The sequence below is a fragment of the Ranitomeya variabilis genome, chromosome 2 (assembly GCF_051348905.1).
Source record: "Ranitomeya variabilis isolate aRanVar5 chromosome 2, aRanVar5.hap1, whole genome shotgun sequence".
Lineage (NCBI taxonomy): Eukaryota > Metazoa > Chordata > Amphibia > Anura > Dendrobatidae > Ranitomeya > Ranitomeya variabilis.
The window spans coordinates 243,268,466-243,281,217 of NC_135233.1; the positions used below are offsets into that span (position 1 = coordinate 243,268,466).

The following is a 12,752-nucleotide window of genomic DNA, read 5'->3' on the forward strand; positions in this document are numbered from 1 at the left end:
ACAGTGATAGCACACATTCATCCATACTGGCCACCACATGGGTGCATTCAGAAAACACAGTATCTGTAATGCTCAGCATACTGAAACATATATTTAGATAAGCAATCTGCTAGATGAACATAGAGCGGCCCCCAAACGCAGGACGGCAGGGTACTCGGTACCGGGTCTCTCGGTTCTGTGGAGAGAGCCAAAAAATCATCATGATGACTGTTATTTATGGTAAACACAGGTACAGGCACATCTTCACAATGAGGGACAGGCCTTCTTGCAGATTCCATGTTACTCCCATTTTCGTTTCTTATGCTTATTGAATCCTTGCACTTGCACTGCACAGAAATAACAGTCATCATGATGATTTTTTGGCTCTCTCCACACCATTGGAACACCAAATTTGAAGCTTTTTCTTTGTCCTTTGCTCCATTTTCGTAATAATTCGATACATGCTTTGCACACTATGTGTGGTGCCCAAAACTTGTCTTGGTCCCCAAGCATAACCCCAAAATAGGCAAAATACACTTTTTTTACGAAGTCTGTTATGTTTCTTCTATGTTTTGGCAGTGTGTATTCACCACAAATGTAACAGAATGAGTCTGGATCGTTAAGACAACTTCTTCTTGATGAGTTCATGCTTTTCACTGGAAAACAGACAACAACATAAAGTTAGCGCAAAAATCAAGCTATGAACAAACTTTTAGAACACTAATTAACACAAAACTATATTGAGAACTGCTCAGTTCAAGTACTAATCCAAAGAAATTAATGAGATGATGCGTCGCATTTACCAACAAGTGCTATAAATAAGATACCAAAAATGTCAAAAACTTGAGCCAATCTGGCAAAACTGATAGCATATTCAGAATCAGCACCCCAAAAATGCCCCAAATTCATTAAAATATTTTGGACACCAGAAAAAAAATTTTTTTTTGTTGACCTGTGTAATTTAACTTTTCCTTTAAGGGCGTATAAGCTGAACCCACTAAAGGCTTACTATAAAACTCTAAAATATAAATTAACTTTGTCTTTATTTATCTTTTCTAAATGCAACACTTTTCTTTACTCTCTGACTTCGAACATGCAGGACCGCCTGGCTACTCGTCCGGGCCTACTGCCTCTTTTCTTCTATAAGCTCAATTTTTATTATCAATCAACCATCTCTCTATGGTTTCCAGGAGGACTCACTAACCCCTACGGGTCCACTTCACTGCGAACATTTCCTATTATTTCTTAAATAACTACACACTATTCACTACTATTCAACGTTCTTAAAGTAACATTATACTTAAGTGCAACACATGAACATTCCCTTTAAGAGGGAACCAAGTCTCTTTGGAAGTAGTGCAGACTCTCTATCTGCAAGTCCGTTTAAGGCAAGAACTTCTGCGCTGTATTCAAGAACAGTCTCTTCAAAAAGTTCTCCTTTTTGTAAAACCAGTAGGGGGCACCTTTAAGAAGGTGCGAACTATTTACAACACAGTTTGTGAACCATTCACCGTCCATGATTCGGCAGTCTTTGTAAACAATGATGAACAAAAGCAAAAACAAAAAGCAAAAAAAAACAATAGGGATCCCGGGTAAACGAAGGGATCCCTTTAAGGACAACCCTGGTCGGGTACTAGCAGCAAAACAGTAGAAGACAAATTAATAACTATTTACAGTTCCATGACTTTGAGGCTTACTCTGGTTCTGGCGACAGCGGCTTCACCTCACCGACCACCCTTCTCAGCCGAGAACGGGTGGGACCCAAAGTCACGCAATGGGCCTGGGCAGCCTGGTGGTCCGTAGCGGAGGCTTCTGTCATCTTTCCCGCAACGGGTACGGTCCCCTGAGTCTCAGTAGCAGCCTGAAGAGTTGTGCACTGCTGGATGCCCCGGGCCGTCCAACCGGTCCCTCTTTGCCACCGGGTGTAGGTCACGGCATCCCCGGGATCCAGATCGCGATCCGCATCGATCTCTCCATAGCAAGGCTTCACCTCGCTCTGGGTGACGTGGACCTTTAGTGGCTCCCCAATCTCCTGGATGACTCCCCTTCCTTCCTGGGAGTTAAAGATTACCACCACACCCCACTTCGATGGTGGGACCTCCACATCACCCGTTAGGTCGATCGCGGCCACAGGTCGGGGCTGTTTCCTCCACGCCGCCACCAGGTGTCGTCGGCGTTCCGTCACTGGCAGGATCCTCAGGTCCGGCTCCCGCGGCTAACGATCCACTGGCAGGGTTCGTGAGTCTGCCGCGGTCGGAGCGGGTAGAGTGGGGGACACGGGGGACAGGCGAATCTCCGTAGGATGGCCCAACCGGGAACTCACACGAGCGTGGGCCTCTCAGCAGCGCGCCAGCTGCCGGGCTTCAGCTGCGGCTACCCAGTCATCAGGCGACTGTCTGCTGGGCCTCCCCATCGGCAGCTCCGCGATGGTCAGTCCCTGCAGCAACGGTGAATCCGGGACTGCTGCGGGTGATGCAGCCCTGCGCCGGGCCGGGTCGTCCCCATGCGGTGTCCTGGAAGTCGCCATCTTTGTCCCCTCCTCTGGATCTTCTTCCCGTGCTCTTTTTCGGGGGCGGCCCCGTCTCCATGGTCTCCACCCTCCATAGAGAATGAGAAGGCGAACCTCAGCGGCTGACGGACACGTCCTCAGGATACAGTAATACTTAGACTGGGCGGCCATTGTCTTTCGCGCTCTTCAGCTTGCGTACGCCCACTCCACGCCCTTCTTCTTCTCCTGCGCTCCTCTTAGCGCGGTAATGGCGGCGGTTTTGGCGGGAAGCGGCAATACACAGTCTTTGCAATAAGTCACAGTTCAAGCACAATTCAGACACAGTTCCAAGGCACACATGACCTGATTCTTCAGGCTTAAGTAGATCCTGTTTGTGACGCCAAGTTAGAGCGGCCCCCAAATGCAGGACGGCAGGGTACTTGGTACCGGGTCTCTCGGTTCTGAGGATGTCACGGTGGCCTGACCCGGTCCGTGGTCCTGCTAAGGGGCGCCTAATAAAAGGTGTAGGTGACGGTGTAAGTCGCAGTAAATAACGAGGACATAGGGTTGCAGTCTCTTTACCTCTTTACTGAAGGCTTCGGCATCCGCAATCCAGAGCACTGCTAACTGGGCTGGCTGAGGTCGGCCGGTCCGAAGGCACATCCAGAGTTCCCTTTGCAGGTGGAAATCCGTGCCTACCTACTAGCGCCTGGGTGTTGTAGTACTTCCCTGCTGAGCACCACGGGATAGTCCTCACAACTGTCGTGTATGTTTCTGTTCTTTCTCTCCGTCCCCCAGATGATATGGATAGGACGCACCCGTATGACAGGGTAGGCCTGGAGTTATTTTATAGGGACCCTAGAGACGCCCCTCTCCCACAATTGCCTCCGTTGTCTTCATTAGGTGATTTAGGTGAGGCAGCCATCCTATAATTAACTGCCCTGCCGTTGGTTTGAAGTAATGCGTGGAGCCCAATACTTCCTCGGCGTTCAGGCCACCGGCTACGCGCCTCAGTAGGATGTTGCCGATCTCGGGGCACGACTCCTACTGGTTCTATCGCCTTTGTGCTGTGATCTCGTTTCTCACTTCTCCACAATATGCTTCGCTTCGTGTCCTTTCTTTAGATGCCGCCGCAATGAGGTGCAGGCACGGCTCCGTAACAATCTGTCCTTTCGCTAGGCCTCTGTCAGGATCCCACCCCTGACAGGGACCCCCCTGAATCTTCCTAAGCAACCTCTTCTCTCACTAGGTGCTACCTGGGCAAGACCCAGTCAGCTTCCTCCCTAACTTCCTATCCAGCCCCCAGTTTTACCAGAGTGTGAGGAGTGGCCTAATACATAGAACCCTTTGCTCCCCCTGGTGGCCAGAGTGTGAAGTGTAATGTGTGACTGTGATAGGCTACGTTCACATTAGCGTTAAGCTAATGTGCGTCGGGTTTGCGTCGGCGACGCAGCGGCGACGCATGCGTCATGCGCCCCCTATACTTAACATGGGGGACGCATGCGTTTTTTTTTGTTGCGTTGTGCCACACATGCGTCTTTTTTGCCGCAAGCGTCGGACCAAGAAAACGCAACAAGTTGCATTTTTCTTGCGTCCGATTTTCGGCAAAAACCGACACATGCGTCGCAAAACGCAGCGTTTTTGCGTGCGTTTTGCCGCGTTTTTGCGTGCGTTGTGCGTTGCGTCGCCGACGCAGCGACGCACAACGCTAGTGTGAACGTAGCCATACCTGGTCAGGTGAACTCCTTTAGTGCCATCAGACGTACTATCACTCCCCTTAGTGGCGGAGCGACAGTACTGCAACGACCAGGACTCTGGGGCGCTGCAAAAACACATGTATGGGCACCATGCATAACAGTAGTAAACATTTATATCACAATCAATTGGCCTGACCAAAGGAATAACCTTCCAAAAAATACATAGGGTCAGAATTGATTGCTTATCTGTACAGACGTGATGATCCAGATGTACGGGAAAATGCCAAAATCAATCTCAACGCATTTCCCCCATGACTGGGTTCATCAGGAGATACCAATGCACTAATGTATGGCAATCAGTTGTGACCCTATGTATTTTCCATACGGCTGTTTCCTATGTGCACCCACGTTACCTACAACTATCTCTATATAGCTTTAGAAATTTAGCACATTGCATTTTCACCTCGAAGTGGGTTTATGAGTCAGTTTTTTTATGAAACTTAGTAAAAGTTATATTTGAAAAGTTTTTTTTCGTATTAGCGAGCCACCATTGTTACCCTCTGATATATCTATACACGTAAGACGGCCTTTGACTATAGCAGCACCTGTAGTGCCCTGGCAGAGTGTAACACATTGAGATATTTGCCCCATATTGTTTTTGTTTGTCTTGATACATCTGATAGAGACTACATATATATTTTTAGGAAGATTTATTATATCTCAATGGACCAAGAAACGCCAAAATTACCCTGAACTATAATAAAAGTAGGAACTTTGTCACAACCTGGGCTGATACCAGGTCCCATTGAGCTTTGTGTTCCTCTAAGGTCTCCTTGTAGCCCAAGGGCCCGCACTGTAAATGATAAACTTCACATCCATCCATAATTAACCCTTTCGTCTCTTTTAAAATACAGGAGATTCCATCACTCATTAACCAATCATAACCGGTGGATCCGAGAGAGGAGCCATGAGTCCTATGCCAAAAATTACTCAGTAGTTTTTCCATATGATGAACCTCTGGCTGGAAGGGGCATGCGGACCGATCCCCTGTATAAGGTAATAAGGGGCAAATAATCTAGAAAGGGTCCCAGATATTAATTAAAAACCTAAAACCTGTCACTTGTAATAAATATGTATTTTTTCGGCCTGGTGTAAATGCCGCTGTTCTCCTGAATCCGGCGTTGTTTTTCTTTTGTTCCTGCGCCTCTCTATTCCTGAGATACGGACCCTTCTTCCAGGTATACAAATCTAGTCTTGTTAGCCAAGTGGGCATAGTCCTCAATTCCTTTATGGGAGTTTTCATGATGACCACACCCATTTGGATACCAAATCTAGATTTATATACAGAGAATAGGGGGCCGTATCTCCGGAGTGGAGAGGCGCAAGAACAAAAGAAAAACATCACTGGATTCAGGAGGAGAATGGCATTTACACCAGGTTAAAAAAGTACATATTTATGGCAAATGACAGATCTCCTTTAACAACAGTGAATGTGTGATGGTGGAATAAATCAGCCCAATTTAGCCATGAGGCCTCCTCCTTTCTATGCACACAGTATACAGGCCTTGTTTCTGATTAACCATTTCAGGTGCCATCCTTTTGGTTCATTCAATTAGCCCCCAAAGTTTAGACCTTTCTAGATATTTCTGAACAATGGTATAATAACACGCTGACAATGTGCCTTCCCTGTGGTGTCATCTGTCAGATCCCTCTAAAACGGGGTTAGCCGGTCTCCCGCTAACTGGTATATTTTAAGATGGTTGCTAGGCATCTCGGGCACTACGTGATGGATAGTTACGACTGCCAAGAGCCTCCTGCTGTATCTGCCTAAAGTTATCCCATAAGTTGGGATATTTATATCACCATTGTTGCCCATTTTAGCACTTTTATATATTTTGTCGCTGGTGGCAAGCTGTGTATTGTGCGTCTTGGGGATATACGTTGTGCATAGGCAGAGCTGAGCTGGCCAGATGGAGAAGAGTTGCGTTTGCCCAGGGATCATGCTCCGGTAACGCAAACTGCCATCAAGTTACAATACCAGACACAAACCATAGACAACAGTGGCGCAGTTTCTAGAAAAAAAATAATAATTTTTCGATAATATTTGTTCTCTCTACAGGAGCTGCTTCAACAAGGATGTGTGTTTCAGGAGAGACACGGCTGGGAACGGCCAGGGTGGTTTAATCCAAAAGGTCCAGCTCCGGTGAGTTCATTCCTTCAGGTGGTCCAAATATGGGCTAACAAATCCCTCAGTAGGCATCTAATTTTTTTTAATATTTTTAATGAACCATTTAAACTAATTTTTCATTTTTGCTGTTTTACTTTGTTTTCTCCGCTTCTTACAAGAGCCATAACATTTTTTTTTCCCGTCGACATAGCTATAAGAGAGCTTATTTTTTGCGGGTGGAATGAGCTGTAGTTTTGTACACTTTACCATGTCATGTATTAAAATATGGGGAAGAAAATTGAGGTGAAGTGGTAAGAAAAAAAACAAAACCCTATTCCGCCATAGCCCCCCAAAAACATAAATTACATTTTTTTGCAGCTCAATATTTTGTCTTTATGCCAGGTTAGATAAATGTCTGTTTTCATAGATTGGACATTTACAGACACAGTACCAACAAATATGCTTTTTAAAAAAAAAATTTGGGAAAAGCGGGGTGATTAAAATTTTTATCTTCATTTTTATTATATTTTTCACCCTAGGGGACTTGAACCTACGTTTTGATTACTTGTACTATATACCGCAGTACCTAAGTATTGCAATTTTTAGGACAACTCGTGGCCTCCTCTGAAGCCCAGCCTGTGGCTGAGCTTCACAGGTGTACAAAGATTGCAGTGATTGGGCCTTCAGAAGACCCCAAGGTGCCATTGGATTCCATTGGCACACTGTGATCACATTGAGGGGGTACTCGAATGGACACACAGCCGTATGGCGCAGTGTAAATGTCTCCGTCAGTAATTGACAGCTGCATGTAAAGAGTTGAACAGGAGACCTCAAAGCCAGCACTGATCTTAGATGTAGGTGCTGGCTGTATAACACAGCTGCCATCTGCCCTGTATGGTGCTGGCTCAGCTAATCATGATAGACTACTGACATGACTACTTTGTGTATAGGTCCAAGACTATGACTATTATGGCTCCTACGGCCATCAGCCGCACCAAGATTATGCCTACAGTGAACTCCTGGAGAAAGAGTACACCTTCAACTTCCCTCCTCACCATGATATAGTAAGTAATTGGCCTAAAGGTGCTTATACTCTTTCAATAGCTGGCGGATGAATATATTCCGCCCCATAGGCATGCATGCTCGGTTCAGTTGAGCGTGCTTGTGTAAGGGGAGTAAGCCGCTGCCAGACTTCCCTGGCAGTGGTTTATCTTCCCTGAGCAAAATAAGATCAGGTATTTAACTCCAACATGCCCGCTCCCTTTTTTTTCCCCACCATCATCTGGGTAGGGCAGAGTCCGGAAGACCTAACACTTACCCTGGGCAAAGTAAAATTTTGAAGTTTGGTTTCTTTCTACTTCGAGGTGACCGCCCGAGGCCACGAGAATTTTTACTTGGCGTTCTCCCTTTTTTTGTTCTGTCTGCATTATCCCTAAAAATAGTCATTTCTAATTATTGCCTTCCCTTTTTATTTAAGTCACAGAGTTTCTCGCTCTTTTTCTTTTTTTTTTCTCGCTGCCAGAGTGAATTATGCAGCTCACAGATTGTAAAGCATTCGGTCTGGGTTATTTTATATTATCTTTTTTTTTCTTTCGGAACATTTTTGTTTGAAGGTTGAAATAATGAAATGGTGGCTCTACAAATGAAACCTTTTCACGCCACGTTTCTAGTCCGGTATTTATAGAACTCTGGTCTATGTGGCCACAAACTACCGATGTAGCAAGTTGACCTCTGTCCTACAAATCTTTTTTGATCAGGTACCTGAAACCTGCGCCATTTTACACATTTCAGAAGATCATCCACAGAAGGCTGACATGACCTCGGGCGCAGTAGGGAGTGAATCTCTATAATGCCTTGCAGCTATCACATCACATGATACAGCACAGCCAATAAAGAGGGACTATCATAGCCTGTATAAAAGCAGAGGCAGGGAATGCAGCAGCCATTTATGATGAAACTAGATGGTGAGAGAACGTTGCGGCTTATCCATAAAACACTGAATAAACATCACAGAGAGTGTCTGACTGCACAGTGGTGAACAATGGTTACCATATAATTCTATAGACATATATGTTGAAGTCACTTTGATCTCACTTAGGCTGTATTCGCGTTGTAGAGTTTTTTTAAAGGGGTTGGACACACTCTTAGGAAACCTCAGAGTATTACATACATCTTTTCAGGGCAGCTGGAGGCTGTGCGGTACTTTCGATTCAGCTGCTTACGGATTTTCTTGGCAAAATTTGGCAAAGGTTGGATTTCAAAAGATTCGCTACCCACAATGGTAGGATAGATGGGCCATTAGTTTAGAGCCTGAACTCTTACAAAAAAAAAAAAAAACAAAGCACAAAAATGGTGTGTAAGGTCTAGAGCAGAGGAGTCTTTGAGCCGTAGCACTCCATAGTACATGTTAACCTATAATTTTGCTTTTTGGATGTTTTTATTTCTCCTTGGAACCAAATACTTCCTATTAACCACTTACCTCCCCCCAGGCCTATCTGTTCAGATAAATTCTAGTGGGATGGCATAAGTTAATAATACACATATCCTGCTCTGCGCTTGTCAGACTTGTGTGCCAGCTTTCTTGGCAGCGTCTCCAGGCATCTCGGCGAAGATGAGGCACAGCCTGTGTTGAGTAGAGAACATGTACCAAGACAGGATGACAAACCCCTTCCAGATCTCCATTATAATTAGCGGTCCAGAACCTCTCACTACGGCTGTCACATCCCCGAGATTGGGGAACGTTCTGTTTGCAATGTCAGAAGACTTGGACTTTTTATGTGCTCCTCATGATTAGGATGATCGGGGGTCCAAGCTCAGAGACTCATGAAAGGGTTACTTTGAGATTTTTGTGCATTGTACCCTCCTGACAGAAAGTTTTGGATGAGTCATTTACAGGTTATTTCCATCTTTTAGTTCTTTTACTAACTGTGGAAAGCTCAAAATATCATTCCCCCCCCTCCTCCACCTCCCTCCAATGTTCATCTGTTGTGTTTGACGTGCTGTCATTTTTAGATCAGGAAAGAATGTGTTATGTGCAGGAACACGGCGGCTGTCTTCAACATGTCCTACTTTGGAAAGTTCTACCTAGTTGGGTCAGATGCCAAGAAGGCGGCTAACTGGCTGTTTACTGCAAACATTGACAAGAATCCAGGTATACAATCAACTCCAAGAACTGAGAGAAGAACCATTGGGGTTTTATTAAGAGTGTCTGTCCTTACATATAGCCAAGACCCTAAAATAATAAACCATATTTCCCCAAAATATACCTTAGATCGATATTAGGTGCTAAGGCATAACAAAGAATAATATGCATTTGTTGTAAAAAATTGGCCCTATCTGACAGCTGCTCCATTCCCAATTTTCAGAAGAATCATAGTATCGTCCTTCTAAATACTTTTCTTAAAGAGAACCTACCATGATGATTATGCTTATAAAACTACTGGTGTAGCTGTATAGGTCCAAGTAAAACAAATAAAATGATACCTGTCTTGTGGTAATTGGATGTTCCAGCGCTGAGAAATCACATGAAAAATAGCCAGGAAGTTACAATGAGGGGGCGTGTCAATCTACCAGTGCACTTCCTGTCTAATTTGCATGCTGCTTTAAAGCTCGATTTCTCAGCGCTGTCACAACGGATTACCACAAAACGAGTGTAATTTTCATCATTGTATTAAGACCTTTACAGCCTTATCACTAGTTTCAGTAATAAAATCATTCTGGCAGGTTCCTTTTAAGTAATGTTCAAGTTCTCTATGACTCCTTCCTCGGCAAATAAGTTCTTGACTGCTGCTCTCCTCCCCAGACTTGTACTAGCTACTACAACCCCTGGCAAAAATTATGGAATCACCGGCCTTGGAGGATGTTCATTCAGTTGTTTAATTTTGTAGAAAAAAAGCCGATCACAGACATGGCACAAAACTAAAGTCATTTCAAATGGCAACTTTCTGGCTTTAAGAAACACTAAAATAAATCAAGAACAAAAAATGTGGTAGTCAGTAATGGTGACTTTCTTTAACCAAGCACAGGGGAAAAATTATCAAATCACTCAATTCTGAGGAAAAAATTATGGAATCATGAAAAAAAAACAAAAAAACACTCCAAAACATCACTAGTATTTTGTTGCACCACCTCTGGCTTTTCGAACAGCTTGCAGTCTCTGAGGCATGAACTTAATGAGTGTGAAACAGTACTCTTCATCAATCTGGCTCCAACTTTCTCTGATTGCTGTTGCCAGATCAGCTTTGCAGGTTGGAGCCTTGTCATGGACCATTGTCTTCAACATCCACCAAAGATTTTCAATTGGATTGAGAACTGCACTATTTGCAGGCCATGACATTGACCTTATGTGTCTTTTTTCAAGGAATGTTTTCACAGTTTTTGTTCTATGGCAGGATGCATTATCATCTTGAAAAATAGTTTCATCATCCCCAAACATCCTTTCAAATGATGGGATAACATAAACTTGTGCATTTAATGAAGATATAATGACAGCCATCTCCCCAGTGCCTTTACCTGACATGCAGCCCCATATCATCAATGACTGTAGAAATTTGCATGTTCTCTTCAGGCTGTCATCTTTATAAATCTCATTGGAACGGCACCAAACAAAAGTTCCAGCAGCATCACCTTGCCCAATGCAGATTCGTTATTCCATCACTGAATATGACTTTCATCCAGTCATCCACAGTCCACGATAGCTTTTCTTAGCCCATTGTATCCTTGTTTTCTTCTGATTAGGTGTTAATGATGGCTTTCGTTTAGCTTTTCTGTATGTAAATCCCATTTCCTTTAGGCGGTTTCTTACAGTTCGGTCACAGATGTTGTCTCCAGTTTCCACCCATTCGTTCCTCATTTGTTTTGTTGTGCATTTCCTGTTTTGGAGACATATTGCTTTAAGTTTCCGGTCTTGACGCTTTGATGTCTTCTTTGGTCTACCAGTATGTTTGCCTTTAACAACCTTCCCATGTTGTTTGTATTTGGTCCAGATTTTAGACAGCTGACTGTGAACAACCACCATCTTTTGCAACATCGCCTGATAATTTACCCTCTTTTAACAGTTTGATAATCCTCGCCTTTGTTTCAATTGACATCTCTCGTGTTGGAGCCATGATTCATGTCAGTCCACTTGGTGCAACTGCTCTCCAAGGTGTGATCACTCCTTTTTAGATACAGACTAACGAGCAGATCTAATTTGATGCAGGTGTTAGTTTTGGGAATGACAATTTACAGGGTGATTCCATAATTTTTTTCTCAGAATTGAGTGACACCATAATTTTTTCCCTATGCTTGGCTAAAAAAGTAACCATTACTGACTACCACATTCTTTGTTCTTGATTTTTTTTAGTGTTTCTTAAAGCCAGAAAGTTGTCATTTGAAATGACTTTAGTTTTGTGCCATGTCTGTGATCTGCTTTTTTTCTACAAAATTAAATAACTGAATGAACATCCTCCAAGGCCGGTGATTCCATAATTTTTGCCAGGGGTTGTATGTCTAGTCCCTGTGAATCCAATGAGCCTTTTTTCCACCATCTCATTGGTACAAACTATGCCTTTTCCATGAAAAACCGTTAATATATAATTCTCTGATAAATCACTAGTGATCGAATGCGATGTATTCTTTTTGTACAGCGGAATATACTGTGCACCATCTCCAATGACAATCGTGACAGTCTGCTTTAATCTATAGGGACTACCGTGTACACCTGCATGTTGAACCAGAGGGGAGGAACAGAGAGTGATCTTACGGTCAGCGTCCTTACACCTGAACCTTCTCCATCGGCTCTTTCTCCAGGCTTTGAGGGTGGGTATTCAAGAAGGTGAGAAAAAGGCACATCTTCAAGTTGGGAGGACAAAGCGCCCACCTTTCTGATTTGACTGCTACCTCTGCCCCCCAGTAGCTATGCACCTATCTATACAAAACCAAGAGCGGACCCCACTTCTTTGCGTGTTCTGCCAATTGACCACCCAACGCACACACCACAATATCACTTGCTCTTTTGGCTCTAGGGATATTTCCTGCCTCTCCAGAGATTGACAAGATTGATATACGGTAATTATTGGTGTGTGTTTTGAGTATAGTCACAGCAGCAGGGTTATTTAGTGGGTAAAAGATCTCACACATTTTCTAGATATTGGTAGTTCTCATGATTTGAGCTTATATAAAACCCTAATATAGGGCCTTCTAGCTGAGACCTTATCTGCCCATATGCCCATTCTAAGATTCATGTGCCACTAGTTCCAGAATTACCATTTGCCAATGTGTTCTAGTACTTTTCTGCTGAATCCGATTACGGTATATTCCGTATAACAGTTGGGATAGGTACCATCCCTATTAGTTGCTACCATTCCAATACGCTGCTCTGTTGACCTCCGATCCTTAGTTCTCCCTTCAGTCTTTGACTTTGAAGCTCTCGCTCTGATGT

The 12,752-nt window shown here is 43.9% G+C and overlaps 1 protein-coding gene across 8 annotated transcripts in view; it reads left to right on the forward strand.

Annotated features, from left to right (window-relative positions):
* Nucleotides 1-12,752, forward strand: part of SARDH (sarcosine dehydrogenase) — a 63,969-nt gene that overhangs the window by 30,035 nt on the left and 21,182 nt on the right. For all 8 annotated transcript variants that reach the window (XM_077284324.1, XM_077284320.1, XM_077284318.1 and 5 more), the window contains exons 11-15: nucleotides 5,079-5,220; nucleotides 6,284-6,367; nucleotides 7,282-7,395; nucleotides 9,344-9,482; nucleotides 12,017-12,130. In XM_077284324.1, the coding sequence (XP_077140439.1) occupies nucleotides 5,079-5,220; nucleotides 6,284-6,367; nucleotides 7,282-7,395; nucleotides 9,344-9,482; nucleotides 12,017-12,130 (593 nt within the window). The remainder of the gene's footprint in view (nucleotides 1-5,078; nucleotides 5,221-6,283; nucleotides 6,368-7,281; nucleotides 7,396-9,343; nucleotides 9,483-12,016; nucleotides 12,131-12,752) is intronic.